The 17,052-nt window shown below is 33.6% G+C and overlaps 1 protein-coding gene across 3 annotated transcripts in view; it reads left to right on the forward strand.

The window, feature by feature from the left end:
* Positions 1-17,052, forward strand: part of LOC145295940 (myotubularin-related protein 9-like) — a 165,990-nt gene that overhangs the window by 109,251 nt on the left and 39,687 nt on the right. For all 3 annotated transcript variants that reach the window (XM_080141822.1, XM_080141820.1, XM_080141821.1), the window contains exon 3: positions 16,485-16,644. In XM_080141822.1, the coding sequence (XP_079997948.1) occupies positions 16,485-16,644 (160 nt within the window). The remainder of the gene's footprint in view (positions 1-16,484; positions 16,645-17,052) is intronic.

Genomic DNA, 17,052 nt, shown 5'->3' on the forward strand with positions numbered 1-17,052 from the left:
ACACCTAGAACTGAATCATCTGCGATAGGTTTTCTAAATTGAATTAAACAAATCATTTTGATACGCATCTAAATAAGTGTTTGCAAGCAATTAGAATGAATTGTTGTTGCTGTCAACATCCCAAATGAATAATCTGTGAAATTCATCTAAATCAAATTAATGGCAACAGCCAACTTGAACAAATTCTTTGAAAATGTCCAAGACAAATTGTTTATAATAAGCGCATCCAATGAATATAAAACTGATTAGCAGATTAAGTACATTTACCATTACAAGACGAGAGTAACATGCCTTGAAACAAAATAAACATTTAATTATTTAAATTGTTGAATCAAAGTAACAATAAATGTCTTTGTGTAGATTTTTGTAACCTAATAACTGTTATAAGAAGCATTTGGATTCATATAGTACCTAACTAGGTTTTATGTACGATATGAAAAGAAACGGGAATCTTAGGAAGATCTCTAATATTCCAGTAATTACAGGAGCAGCCAGATTTATGAAAAAGAATTTCAAAAATTACCAGCCAAATATACCCAATGAATCAAGTGCAAGAGAGATACAAATAATTGCACTTGAAGGAACGGTTAGAATCTTAAAAAGATCTCACGGTTAGAATGTATGAGATAATGGGTGAATGCTCTACTAGAACAAAATAAGAAAATTAAAAGAAAAAATAGGTAAGGATTTAAGATTTTCTTTCACTTAAGCTATCAACTTTAATGCCTTGAATTTCAACATGCTTTCCATTGCTTTTCTCAAAGCCATAAAATGCTTTTCCAAAAATCCAAATTTAATTGCATTTTTTTAAATACTAAATTGCTTTACAGAGTTTTATTGTGGCTGTTTTGGCCAATTCACCAAAATAAAGGGGAAAAAAACTGGTTTGTATAAAAACATGCTTTTATTCTGCTTTATCAACTTTTATTTGACAAGTATTGAACTGACTATTAATAAAAAGGAATATGTGACACAAGTACTTATAATAATTGACATGGTGTACAAGTTTTTGAAATGATGCAAACCGTTATGATAATAGCCTGTTTTATTTATATCACATCCTCTGCATCCATGTTGGTTAGCTCATTCTTTTATATTTTTTTCAACTTCTTTTTTATACTAATACATCATCACTTATCAAGGCCAAAAGCCACTTGAGGATTAGGGTTAATGAGATTGATGGTTAAATGATGAACAATACAATGAGAGGGTTGAAAATGATAAATGAAATGAATAAAATTTGATTATGGCTCAACATGTATTTGAAAGAAAATGAATACTCTTTGAAAGTGTGTCTGCATGACTAGGTATTTATAGTGAAGCAAGGGTGCATTATCTCCAACTGCATCTTTCATGATCCAAAATTTGCTTGAGTAGAGAAGGAAAAATCTAAGACAAGTGGATTATCATATGAGAGACGTGTCTATCCTACTTTTGCACTCAAAGCTGAAGGAGGTCAGAGAAGAGGGTGTGATACTTTTACAAGACTTTATAGTAACTTCCAATTGTTGTTTTTAGCAATATTAAAAAAAAACTGCTTTCCATGCTTTAAATTTCCATGTTGGCAAATTAAGCGTGTTTTTAAATAAACCTACAAAGTCTATAGTATAAACTTGTAGAGTTATTTCCAGAACTGAAAAAACTTTTTAATCACATCTGTTCAGTCTTGATAAGACCATCACTTCAACACTAGAAGAGGCAGAGCTGCAAGATTGGCTTAAATGTATACCATCACAAACTATGCCATATGCAGCACAATCACTTTGACTCACCAGTTCTTATTAGATCACTGCAGTTAAGCAATGTTGAACCTGGTCAGTACCGGATGGGTGATCAATTTGGGAATACCAGATGCAGTATGTGAGATGACAGCAACATTTCCCTGAAAATACTAACATCATTAAAATCATTTCACATGTAAATCTAATATTATCTAGAACATTCCTCCTTTGAAGGAAGCTAGCTTGACCCACCCAGAGTAAACACCACACAAGGTTAGGACAGGACATCACAGACTATGAAATTTGCTACAACAAATTTCAAATCCAGTTGGATCTAGTGTGGTTATTTAAACTGTAGTTATATTGGGAACAGTATGAACTTGTTATTCCCCTTCTAGCTATACTAACTTGTGTTCAATTAATTGTATGCAATAAATAATTTGTAATAGATGTATTGCGTTTTGATGAGAAAGATTTCCCAAACTAAATCACTCACACAACTGTTTTCTATTTATTTAAAAAACTGGATGAATGAAAAAAATCTTAAAAATGAACTTACAAATACTTTTTTATGGTCTATTTGATGAAATATATAATAGAATTTGTAGTTTATATTATTGTGACTTTTTTTTTGTAGTTAAAATAAAATTCTAATAAAAATAAGAGAAGTATGAATAAACATTAAAATAAAGCTTTTAATAATTCTGCTGAAAATAATTTTGAATTAGATTTGTGTCAGAAAAAAATACTATCTTGCACCATGACATTACCTGAGTGATTTTGTTCTCAACCCTGAGCTTCATTATTATTTTTATTTTATTTTTTAATTTCTAAAATAAAGTAAGACATCATTTTTACTGTTCATGAATATCAAGTGTGAATGTTAATCCCACAATATTCTAAAACAAATCTCTAATAAAAAAAAAATTATTACTGTTTGTATTCTTCATGAAAATTTTATTCTAGAAAAGTTGTGGCATTCTTAGTTAACTCGTCTTATAAAAACCAGAGCATCCTTTACTAAACTGGGTGTTGGAGTTTATTGGGGTTTTCCAATTAGAAGTTGAACTTTATGACTCGTGTAAACGAAGTTATTAAAATTCTTGTTCAGCACTTCGTAGCTGCCACTCTGATGCTCATTTGTTTCACCAAGGTCTGCATTGCCTTGCCTGAATTTTGCAGCTTTTTAAAGATTTTGTTGTGTGGACAGAGCTAGAATGCCTGCTGTGATTCCTTTAGCCTCCTGACATGCATGAGAGAACTGACAACTGCTTTGATTATGTTTAGAATGACTTTATTCTTGTACATATGCAGCTGTGAAAACTGCAATACAAATAAATAAAAACAATTGACATAGATGCAATACAAAATGTACAAAATTGTATATTTTGCAAAAATAAAATGAAAATAAATAAAATACGAAGAAAAGGACATGACAGCGACATCAGACACATGTGATACAAAAAAGGTTTTTTTCAAGACTTTCACGTGGAATGAGAAACGTAACTGCCGAACGTATAATATATAAGAAATACTGAATATATTCTTATCAAAAAACAAGGCTACACATACTATCTAATGCGTGAATCATGATCAATAAAATAAGTAAAGATTTTGGATTCTTACCTCGTTGACACTTTTAGGGGCTAAAGAAAAAAGAAATAACTGCTACTACATTTGAACTGACCGAATGATGGATGGACGATGAAGCGAAGCGACCCGTTCTCTCCAGGGTCTAATATCATAAAGGGCTCGGCATCCTTTCTGTGATATCACTTCGCCTGGGGCATTGACCGAATCACGACCCGGATGTAGGAATACCTATCTTATTTTGCTTTCTAAGCTATTTATAACACAAATGAATAATTATTTCTTTTATTTAAATATATTTGTACCACTTTTACAATATTACTATAACTAGGACAATATTTTTCCTATCCTCTTTTACCTCATCTTAAGGGCCTATTTTACGGTGACGGATTTAGCTAGGGTCTATTAGGCCTTGATATTCAGCATTAAAGGGCCATAATACCAAAATCCATCTATCCTAAGAAAAGATAAATCTGGCGGCAGCCACACCTGCTATGATACTTCTTGCTAGTCATTACTTCTATATGTTCACTGCAATTCTTCAGATCACATCTCACAGCCTTCAAGGCATTCAAGGAACACTGTGATTGTGTTGCAGCTAAGTTTTCTGGATTTTTTAATTATTAATACAAGTCATTCTTTTCTAATATTCTGGTGCGTTCCAGCCCTCCATTCTCTTCAGTTCTCAAAACCACTAATAGTACACAGAAGCAGCAATTTATTACACTATACTGCTATAAATACTTCAAATAGACCTGAAAAGAATATAAAATAATAATCAAATTTATCTTAGCAACCTGCAAGTAAGACATAACTTATTCCTATTTACTTGCTATCTCATGAGGCCAGTTAGAGTAAGAAAAATCCAACTCCCCAAAAAGAGGTACTCTGGATTAGAACAAAAAATAAAAATCGTCTCAGTCTAGAAGGATTTCTTCTTCATTGACCGAGGACAATATTATGTATTATCAGAACAGATACTACACTTTGTCCCTAGTCTAAAGAGTCTTGTTAGCTAATTTCATTGCTATGCAGATCATACATCACCCTGGCCATTTTGAACATTCTATTTTTTTAAACATACAAATGTTTAATAGAAATAAATGAATAAACTTTAATTACCTGCGAGTTCTATTGATATATATAGTATAACCATGTTGACACACCTGTTATCATTAGATCATCAAAGTTAAGCAATATTGATCCTGGTCAGTACCAAATGGGTGACTATTTAGGAATAGCATGCACTGTATATAGGAGGATGTCAGCATCTTCCTGCAAGAACTGTAAAAACCTAACATTGTCATTCCACATGACGGAGATATAAAAGTGACTGAGGACTGCTTGTGAATTTAATATTCTCATGACATTTCCTCTATCAGAGGAAGTTTGTTCAACCCAACCCGCTAAGGTGAGTGATGCTGGCTGGCTTCTAATATTGTCTTCTGGACAGAAGCATAAATTAATAGGTTACTTATAAAAGATTAACTCACTGGTAATTAAGCTCTAATTGTTTGTTTGTTTTTTGTTTTTTAGATTTTAATTCTCTTAATTAATGGTCAATAGTTTTTTTTTTTTAATTTCTAATTAAGCATTTGAGTCTTCTGTCAGCTAAAGAAGTCTGTAGATAATATTACTAATTGAAAGTTTTGTTTATACAACCAACAAGTTCTTTAAACACATTAACAATTCAGTTAAAAATAAACAGGCAAATATTGATCTATTATAAATACTAGCAATAATATACCTACCTCCCCAGTTGCTTATTTTTGCTAGTATATATATGACAATTGAATATATATTCCCCTTCTAAAGGAGGAGTTAATGCCTGTAAGGATAGTATTATGATGAATAAAAACTACCTTCCTCATTCTCAAAAAAGAGGTAATTCCTGTGAGAATGGTCTTATGGCAATAGAACCGATACTACACTACTCACCTCCATCAAAAAATATACCTGGTGCTACCAGATCAGGCTGCCCTGTGGCTTCCTGAGACGAAATGCACCTACATTGACGTTTTTTTTGTTTTCTGATCTTTTTTGTAAAACTTAATTATGTTCTGCAAAACCAAAAACAAAAACAACAGCCTATTCCCCCCCCCCCTTTTTATTTTATTTTTTCCTACCTTACTCCCGGTCCTGGATATGACCTTAAACTACATCCGATGGTGAGGTCCGGCTTACGGGCTTGGGGAGTGTGGAGCCACCTCTTAATTGCCATTGCTCCCAGGTCCACCCTGACCCGGAGTGGTAGTACCTGTTAGGGTCCCAACTATGGGTTAAATAGAAACAGATTTTAAAAGGGAAAAGAAACAACAAAAAAAGAAAGAAAAAGAAAACAAATATATTCTATTAAATTATCTATTTATTTATTTTTTTTTTTGCCCTGTCGGTAGGGCATGAGAACAAACCGACTGTCCCCCTGCAGAGGGTAAAAATCCCTCAATGGGGCAACCAGTTAGCCGTGGGTTGCTACCCGTAAAGTCTTAGGACGTGATCCTGGTGATTGAGCGAACCTAAACCAGGATACATAGAAGTTTAGGCACCGCAACACATTACTTTGGCCCTTACTTCGATTAGACGGGCGGTCGGAGAGGCCCGATCCGACCAATCGGCCAGTCACGCCAAGCCCCACCATATATTGCCCATTCCAAAAACTCACTACTAATACAACACATCCCCCCTCTCCCACAAATAACCCTACTCCCTAATATATGATGGAAAGCGGTGGCTGAGGGTCAATCGATTAGGTGTGAATATCGATGACAAGGCTGTAAATCCCTCAGGATTGCTACAGATCCCATAGCAATATCAAGAGAGAACAGATAATCATTATGATACCACCAAAGTCGGTTATATCATCATTGTATCCCTGTAGAGGCTGGGCGAATGGGTTTCCCCCCAGGCTCTTCCCAAATAGGACTCCGAGGTGGGTGGGGAACAAAGATGACGAAAAAAGAAAACAAAATATATGGCTTATTCCTCCCAAAAACCACCCAAAGAGAACCCACTCTGATGTCTCTGACATTAGTAGCTCTGACGAAGAGACGATAAAACCAAGGAACTCAACATTTGTAGTAATAGAATCAATGGAGGAAACTCCTTTGAGCAAACTATCACCTTTTAAAATTGAAAAAAATCTTAAAACTCTAAAACCAAAGTCTATTAAAAAACAATTTAATGGCAGCCTACTAATAGAAACCCATAACGAAGAACAAACTAAAGAAATATTGAAACTAAAATTATTTGAAAACATCAAAGTCAAATGCTACAGACATCCAACCCTAAATACCTGCAAAGGAGTAGTAAAAAGCCACGAACGTGCACTTTGTCCCTTGGAGGAAATCAGGACAAACTTACAGAAACAGAATGTGTTAGATGTTTGCAGAGTTCAAATCAAAAAAAACAGTGAGAAAATCGATACCAATACATATATACTAACTTTCGATTCCCTCACCATGCCCAAAGAAGTGAAAGTCGGATATATGAAAATAAATGTAGAAATTTATATTCCAAACCCCCTCCAATGCTTCAAGTGCCAGAAGTTTGGACACCATCAAGATCGGTGCACACGATTACCAGTGTGTGGAAGATGTGGAGAAAGTGGCCCACACATTGACTGCAGAAAAGATTTCAAGTGTGCCAACTGCCTGGGAAACCATGGCGCTGGCTCTAGATATTGCGAAATATGGAAAAGAGAAAAAGAAGTGACCAAACTAAAACATATAAAGAATATATCCTACCCAGAGGCCAGGAAAATCATCGAAACTAAAACATATGCAGATGCAACAAAAAAAACTAATCCAATCAACAATCAAAATGGTCATATACATGTAACGGATACAACTGACAAGAAAATTGATGTCCTAAGCAAACTAATAAAGGAAATGAAAGAACTATTAGAAGAAATGAGGAAAATGAATAGTGCAATGTCTGCAACCAATCCAAGGATAATATTAAGTAAAGACACTACTGAACCACAAAAAGAAACAAAACCACAAACCATTTCTACAAAAACAACCGAACAACCATCAAACGCATCACAAGCCAGAAAAGAATCAAAAATCCCCCCAGACAAAAAAAACAAAAACAAACAAAAACAGGAAAAGAAAGATCCCGATCTATATCTCGAACAGGGACTCCGACAGAAAATAGATTTGAGGGATTGGAGACGATGGAAGTTGAACACAATTCCAAATGATGAACAAAATATTACAATGGAATATCAGAGGGATAAAAGCAAACCAAAATGAACTCACATTATTAATAACAAATATGAGCCCAGCACTTGTCTGTCTACAGGAGACCTTTCTGAAAGAAAATAATACCATCAACGTAAAACACTACACATCTTACAACTACATAAATAAAGATACGGACAGAGCTTCTGGAGGCACATCAATACTTGTGAAGAATGAAGTCCCTCAAAGACAAATAAATATAAACACAAACTTGCAAGCAATTGCAGTTCCAGTGACTCTACATAGAACTATAACACTTTGCTCAATATACATCCCTCCAAAAGATACAATCAACGAAACTGAGATAACTCAATTAATAAAACAACTCCCTAAACCCTTTTTTCTACTAGGAGATCTCAACAGTCACAATGTAATATGGGGAAGTAAAGAAACAAATAAAAAAGGAAAAGAAATAGAAAACATAATAAATAAAAATAATCTATGCCTCCTTAATAATCAAAACTACACCTATATGTACCCAGCAACAGGTACTTTCACCGCCATTGACCTTCCATATATATGGACTATGACTGGAAAGTACACAATGACACCTGTGGGAGTGATCATTTCCCAATCATCCTGGAAAGTCTAAGTACTAGCACTGAACAAAAAACACCCAAATGGAACCTACATAAAGCGGATTGGGAAGACTTCCAGGAACAGTGCAAAAACCAATTAATTATTGAAAAGAATGATGAAGATGACCATTTGAACTACTTCATTAAAACACTCACAAACATAGCAAATAATACCATACCGAAAACAACCAAAACCAACAATCACAACAAACCTTGGTTCACAAAAGAATGCAGAAAAGCCATCAGAGCTCGACGAGCTGCCTTGAGAAAATTCGAAAAGTATCCAACAAGCGAAAATCTGGATTTCTTCAAAAACAACAGAGCAAAAGCCAGACGAATCATAAAGGAATCCAAAAGAACAACTTGGAGAAATTATATATCCAAAATTAATGTGAATACCAAGGCGAAAACAGTTTGGAACATGATGAGGAAAATAGAAGGAAAGTGTAGTAGTACACCAATATCCCACATCTCTAAAGGCAACAAAATATACACCGATCAAAAAGACATTTCCAATAACCTGGCAGATAATTTATCAAAAATTTCATCATGTGACAGACAAACAGAGAAATTCAAAAAGATTAGAGAAAAGGAAGAGAAAAAGAAAATTCTATTTAAATCACAAAATACTGAAAAATACAACCAGCCTCTTACCTTGCCTGAATTAAAAGAATCGCTAACCAAATCCCATGACACAGCTACAGGGCCCGATAAAATTCCATATGAAATCCTCAAAAAACTTCCAGAAACCTCAATGAAATACCTACTTGAAATTTTCAATATTATATGGTCCAGTGGAAACGTACCCGAGACCTGGAAAGAGGCCACAATAATACCAATCCCCAAATCTGAAAACTCAAACATCCAATCCCAATCAAGTAACGTCTCAGATCCATTGAATTTCAGGCCAATAGCTCTAACAAGCTGCATTTGTAAGACCATGGAAAGGATTATAAACAAAAGACTAATCTGGTTCCTGGAAACAGAGAATCTTATTACAGAATTTCAAACAGGATTCAGGAAAAACCGAAGTTCAATAGACCACATAGTCAGACTTGAAACCTTCATCAGAGAAGCCTTTGTAAGGAAGGAACATTTAACAGCAGTGTTTTTTGACATGGAAAAAGCCTACGATACTGTGTGGAAGTACGGTGTTACAAGGGATCTGAAGGCGCTTGGACTAAAAGGCAGAATGCCAATTTTTATTGAAAATTTTTAAAAAAATAGACGGTTCAGAATAAAGGTTGGCACAGCTCTCTCGGACTTGAAAGAACAAGAGAATGGAGTACCTCAAGGGAGTATACTGTCAGTGACCCTGTTCAGTATCCGAATTAACAACATTGTAAAAAACCTTAACCCTGGGGTAGATTGCTCCCTATATGTGGATGACTTCCTAATATGCTGTAGATCTAGATATATATCTATAATAGAAAGGAAGCTTCAATTGTGCTTAAACAAAGTAATGAGATGGACGGAAGAGAATGGATTTAGATTCTCCAAAAGAAAAACGAAATGCATGCATTTCTGCAAACTAAAGAACATGCATAATGATCCTGTCTTAACCATGGAAGGAATGCCCATACCCGTTACTGACCAGTACAAATTCTTAGGGATTTTATTTGACAAAAAGTTAACATTCATCCCACACATAAACTATCTGAAAAAAAAATGTAACAAAGCTGTAAATCTTTTGAGAGTGGTAGCACATACCGATTGGGGTGCAGACAGGGAAACACTCCTTAAACTTTACAGAGCACTAGTCCGCTCAAAGCTAGACTACGGTTGTTTCATATATGGATCAACCCGAACATCATATATAAAAAGCCTAGACCCTATTCACCATACTGGCCTAAGATTGGCCCTAGGAGCATACAGAACTTCCCCTGTGAATAGTCTATACATGGAAGCACACGAACCCCCACTAGATCTAAGGCGAGAAAAGTTAGCCCTTCAATATTTACTGAAACTGAAGTCTTGCCCAAACAACCCTGCATACCAATGTACCTTCTATCCTAAATATGAAGAACTCTTTAACATGAGAAGAAAAACTATCAAAACGTTCGGGCTCCGAATGAAGGAAAGCATTGAAGAATCGAAAATTCCAATCTCCAGCATTCACAACTTCATACTGCCTAAAACACCCCCATGGACCATGAAACAAGTTGAAATAAAACTCAACCTAAACAAAAAGTCCAAATCTACCACAAACCCTATTGAATACCACGACGAACTTCAACATTTAAAATTACAATATTCAGACTACACCTTTATCTACACAGACGGGTCTAAAAGCAACAATCACACTGGATGTGCAGCAACGTACCATAAAACCACAATGAAGAGAAATCTTCAAAATGAAGCATCTATATTCACTGCAGAGACTATAGCTATCGATCTAGCACTCAACATAATTTCAGAGGAAACCACCAAAAACTTCATCATTCTCACAGATTCTCTATCAGTCCTATTATCTATACAAAATCAAAAACAAGAAAATCCACTAACAACAAAATTAATAGAAAAAATCAATATCCTTTCAACTACTAAAAACATTATTCTTGTCTGGATCCCCAGCCATGTGGGGATCAAAGGCAATGACAGGGCAGATATAGCTGCAAAAAGATCTTCTCACCTTCCAACTGACAATTTTAAGATTCCACATACTGATCTTAGACCCCAGATAAAAGCATACATACAGGAAAAATGGCAACTGCGGTGGAGTCAGCAAGAGGGCAATAAATTATACTCAATCAAACCTGAACTTAAGGAACGATGTCCGGACATCAAGAGATCACGCCGAGAAGATGTGATACTGACTCGACTGCGCATAGGGAACACCAACTTTACTCATTCTTATATACTAAATGGAGAATCGGCGCCAGAGTGCATCCCATGCCAGGAGACACTCACAGTAAAACATATCCTAGTTGGGTGTGATGACCTTGCCCCAACTAGAAAATTATATTATACAGAAAGCAATATGGAAGACCTTTTTGAAAAGGTCAACTCAGCAAATATTCTAGCATACCTAAGGAAAGTAAATTTATATAAGAAAATTTAAGGAAATTTAAAGTCACCCAAATATACACATCCATGTATAAATACAACATTTAATTTCTTAATTCAATTTTATAAAAAAAGGGAAGAAAGGCTGAAAAAGTCTTTCCCCCCCCCTCCCAATAAAAAAAGTTAAAAAAAAAAAAAGGACTCCGGCATTAAATGACCACATAGGTTGATATGCCGTAAAACCAATCAATCAATCAATCAATCAATCAAAAAATATACTGATTAAATAGTTTTTCTTTTCATTCTGGGAATATCTGCCTTCCTTTATCCTTTTGTAAACAAAAGAGGTAATTCCTGGGAAGACAGATGATGAGAACAGAATCACTACTACACAATGGTTGCATATTTAGTATGAAAGTTAGCAATACAAATTAGAATCGTATATTACAGAATATTAATTTAGTAGAAATTTTAAAAAATTTAAATGAGCAATATCAAGATTTGTTTGGTACAGTATTTTCAAGATATTCTTATATCATTAGAATTAAATAAGACTAACCATTTTTTTATTATTATTTTAATATGATTAGGATAGATGGAAAAAAAAACTTTTGCATTTATTGATTAAGATACTTTCAAAAATTTATTTACACTCTAAAATTTCCAAAATACCAAATAATTTTAATCTGTAACATTTACAGATTTTAGAGATCATAAGATCCAATTTTTAGAATAATATTTACTACCAGAACAGTAACAGAAATGCACAATGAAGCGAGCGACTAACAAAGATATTGTTGTTTGGAAGAAATAGCTTACCTTGTAGACTTATATATAATCAGCTGTTTTTACTTGTGGGGTATTTCATTCCAGGCCCCCAGGTAATGTTGGGTTATCAGGAGAGAATATGCACCATTCAGAGCCTTCCTCTTGACGGCTTTTACGCGTATCGGACACTCTTCTGAGTTGCATTTAAATCAAATGAACTGTTCAATGTAATCAAAACTGTGCATTTAACAACTTAGCATTTGTTGTGCCATTAAAAAGCTTAGTGTCTCATGTATCTTATAATGACTGAACATCTTGCATCTTCGTTGAATGAAAATCAAGCAAAAAATAACTTCATAAGAAATATATACAGGCATATAGATAAAAATAAATTAATAAAACAGACTAAGGAGACCCTTACCAAACAGTTGTACATATTTATTTTTATTTTACTCCTGAAAAAGAGATACTACTCTTGAAAATTAGGCACATCAACATCTACCATCTTGTACAACACATTATGTTGACAAATGTAATATAATGGAAAATTATTGAAAATTCCTTCTAATATTGTAATTTTTCTTTTATATGCTAACTTATGTCCACGGTGTTTCCTATGAACCGCATTGATATAGCCTTCAAACATAACTCCTTTCACATTACACACAATTCTTCAAGCAAACTACAACATTCTTTTCAAATAAATAAATAAAAATAAAACAGTCAAATAAATAAAAATAAATGAATAAAAAAAGTATTGTTTTCCTCGCACAAGTTTCCTCTTTCTCTATCATCTGTTTTCATTGACTGGTGTTTTAGTTGATCCCTTTTACACTATACAATGCAATAACATGACCACATTCTTTGATCAGATTTGCTGGTGGAAATTTAATTATAGATAGTTTTATCTCACCCACTGGCCCAACTGTGTGGATATCCTTATCTGTGTGGTTTGCATCCTGGCTTTGATTTTCCAACATCTGTATGAGTCATTAGATGAGTAGCACATCCAATTTTGTTCCAGTAAATGTTCATTCCTTTTTGAGAATTGAATTTTCATCCACAGGTGCATGGAACTTCCATATGTTATTCTTTACTTGATATCCTGTTCTGTCCGGATCATTTTCTGATAGTTCCTTTCTTATCCATTATCCTTCCTTCCAATGAATATTGAGGGCATTTTTACTGTATTTTTATCTATAGTATATATTATTTGAACTCTGGATTGCTGACCCGATGAGTTAATTTGGTCTTTCCCAACGTCCCGTCTTTCCAGGTGTCATTGGTCTATTCCAAGTCACCATTCAGTCTATTCCAGAAAATCAATGTCTCTAGCGCAACCATCAGCACTACAGTGACCCTGAGGTCAGACCTTGTGACTAACATATCTTCCTTACCTTCTAAAAGTAGAAATTTAAGGCCAAATTAATAAACTTATCATAATATTAAAAATTGTCTAACCTATTTGTATGAAGAAGTATTCTTGTCTGAATATGAATCATGCTTATTTTCTGGAAAATATCGCTTTACAAATTAGTAGGCATTATTCATAAAGTAAAGAAACTTTACAGATTAGAAGATTATTTGGAAGCCATATTGTTTCTCATATTGTTAAGAAATAACTAAATTAATAATAAGAAGAAACAAACATAAATAGAAGAGTACATGGGGAACCTAATCAAGTAAAACTATTTATATCAACTTCAGAGCTAGGAGCATGAGTTTCCTGGCTTCCTCAATTTTCCTGAGTAACACATGTGAACAGATTCCACCAATGTGTGTGTAATATATATATACACACACACACAATGATACATTAAATTACAGTGACCAAGCTTTTATTCATTTTTTTTTTTTAATCGAAATTCACAGCAATTCGGTGTAATTTGATGACCATTTCACACATAAACAATCTAGAATAAACATGTAATTACCAGGATCTTTCATTTCTGCAGCTCTTCAGAAGACTAAGAATTTCTTCTATGTAAGATGTATGTAAAATTTCTTCTATGTAAGATGTATGTTTCTTCTGGGAGTAATCTTTGAACTTCTGAAGAGCTGCATAAATGAAAGATTTTCGTAATTATATGTTTATTTGTAGTTGTTTGTTTGTCCATAAAACGATCAAATTACTCAATTGTTTTGAATTTTGGCAAGACAAGATAATAAAGACTTGATTATTAGAATTTAACTTACTATTGTTTACTTATAATACTTATATATTTAACTTTATCTTTAGTGGGACCTATGCACAGATGTTGCCTGTGAAAATTGAAGAACCTAGTGTTTTGTAATTATTACATTTATAAATAACATTTAAATGTTTCTATTATTTTATAACTATAACAAAGCATCCTCACAGTAACATATTTACATACAGGCAAGGAAAGTTTTAATTAGGAGAGAGGAGTAATTCTGCCTAAACACAAACATCAGAAGGAAGGTAATAGTTGATATGAATGAAAAAGAAAATACATGTCCTTCATTAACCCTATCACTAATCTTAAGTCTGGGTAAAAATACAAAAAAGACAGAACCGAGTGTTAGTGTAACAAAACTGTTAAGTCAATTTAGAGTCTAAAATACTATTAAAAGTCAATATCATCCAAAAATTGCCTTTTTTGTCCTATCTGCAATCTTCCACAGATTAGTGGCTTAACAATAGGCAATAAATCTTTCTCCTCTCTGAAAATTTCATAATATCAGCAATCATGTTCTTCTGTGATTGTTTACCATAATTTTCTGTTATGAAATTATTTAAAGAAATAATTCATTGAAGTGCCAGCACAGCATGGAAAGTTTATTTTGAAAAATAGTATGTGCTTCTAACAGGTTGTAATAGGTTCAAATAAACAGTTGTTCATCACCATCATGATTGAAAGTGGAACAGCTATTGTTGATTGACTGGAATGCATTCCTTTATTCTATGAATGTAAAAGGGTGCAATGTAAGAAAAAAGGAAGTTTGTTTGTGTAAGAATAAGGTGAGTATTAATGAGTGATTGTGCTAATAGCTGCAAAGAATGTGTATTTTTTTTTTTTTTTTACACAGTGATCACCACTTATCAAGGCCTGGAAGCCACTCAGGGATAAGGGTTATTGCAAGTACATTAAGTTAGTGAGGAGATTTGCTGAAGTGTTTACTTAAGGGGGCGGTTCATTTGGAATTTGTTAACATTGGACTTGAAGACATCCAAGTTGTAGTCCGGAGGGAAGCAGGCAGACGGAACAGAGTTCCACAGGCGTGCAGTTCTAAGAAAGAAGCTTTGTTCATGGAATCCGCGTTTTGATTTAGGCACAGATATAGAGTGGGGTAAATTTTTCACAGTGGATTCAACTAGACGGGTGTTTTTCGTGAAAGATTGGCGAGGGGGGACCAGAGATTGGAGTTCATACGAGCATCTGCCATGGAAATAACGATAAAACAAGGACAGGCTCGCAACGTCTCTTCTGTGGGAGAGAGGTTGCAGGGTAGAGAAAAGGGCATCCCCCATTAAGCCACGAAGTCTATTTTGTACTCTGTCAAGGCAGGATAGGCTGTTTTTAGCAGCTCTTGCCCAGATATGGCAACAGTATTCCAAATATGTAATAAATATTGCTATTCTGTCAATCTAGTGATCCAATATGTCTAAAATAGTATGTTTCATGGCAGTATGTGTAAACCCATGAAAATCAGTGCACTAGAGGAAAAATAGAAAATTTAATGAGTAGCTTAATGTACTTAATATGATCCCAACAAGTATTATTTTTCATAAAGCATCTAGTTTGAAACTTAAAAACTAAAATGTATTAATAATGTATGCGATTCCTCTTGATCGAGTGTATTGTTTACTCCAAAAATAGCTCTGTGTTTATTGAATGCCAATCTACTAATATGTTAAGCAAAACTGTAAAACTCTTTGAAATAGCCAATCAAAACTGACTCCAACAAAGAAAGTGTAGGTGAAGCAAGCATTCTATAATTAAATTGAAAATGTAAGATAACTAATAAGCACTAGCAAGATCAAAGAAATAAAAAATTATGGTGCTATAAATATGTGTGTCCTATTAAGACATGGTGGCAATGGTCATAGATCTGAGTATGAGATGAGAGTGAAAGTTCCATGGATTTCTTATATAGATGACTATCTTAAGAGAAGATATTTAGTTGGAAAATTATTGAAAGTGAAAGAAAGGAACACACGTTTTCCAAGATCATGTATTAAGAATAAATCAGTGCCAAAGATGATTAGACGGCTGCTGAATCAAATTATGATACTCGGTCGGGTAGCTTGAAAGGATGACATTTTAAGCATAGATATGAAAAATTCAATTTTTTAATACAAAACTATACTTGTCAATGAAATAGGGGTAAGAAACATTTTATATATATATATATATATATATATATATATATATATATATATATATATTTAATTTAAAAAACTTGTGAATAGCTATTTTACTGTGGCATTATTTAATCATTAATAAATGCGTTTTAAAAATAATGAAAATGAAAGTAAACCGTCTTAAATGACTTCAATCATCATGGACATGTGTTTTCTACCTACTTATGTTTTTTTTTATCATTTTCTTTCCAAGATTCTTTATAACAGTATTGACAGTATTGAAAAGAAATTATCTGGTGCTGGAGGCACATTGACCATTCGCTGCAAAGATTTTTCAGTCATCCAAATGGACATTCCAACTGCAGAAGCCTGTATCAACATTGCTAGTTCTGTGGAACTGCTATCAAACATAGGTAAGTAAATAACTAACATTTATTTTTGTTAATACTTTCTATATCATTGAATAGTAATAAAACAAAAAACAAAAACAGCCCAAAAAGGCTTTGATGATGGCATTAGTTTGGAAAAATTATTTTGGAATATAAGCAAGCATATCTTAGAAATTTTTCTAAATTGCTAAAAATTTATTCAAATTAGTTACTTATATATACTATACTATACTATAACAATAAGGGCAAGAACTATGAATCAAAATGCGAAAATATCTAAGATTAATAGCATTTCAGGAATGTAGCAACAAACATAATAATTAACTAAAAACAAAATTAGAAGAAAAATAGAGAGGCAAATAATAGATAATAGAAAGTTGAACTGACAAAAAAAAAAAACTAGTGATACTTTTTAATCGAGCATGTAAAAAT

This window comes from Euprymna scolopes, chromosome 16, assembly GCF_053919585.1.
Source record: "Euprymna scolopes isolate OS-2025 chromosome 16, ASM5391958v1, whole genome shotgun sequence".
NCBI lineage: Eukaryota > Metazoa > Mollusca > Cephalopoda > Sepiida > Sepiolidae > Euprymna > Euprymna scolopes.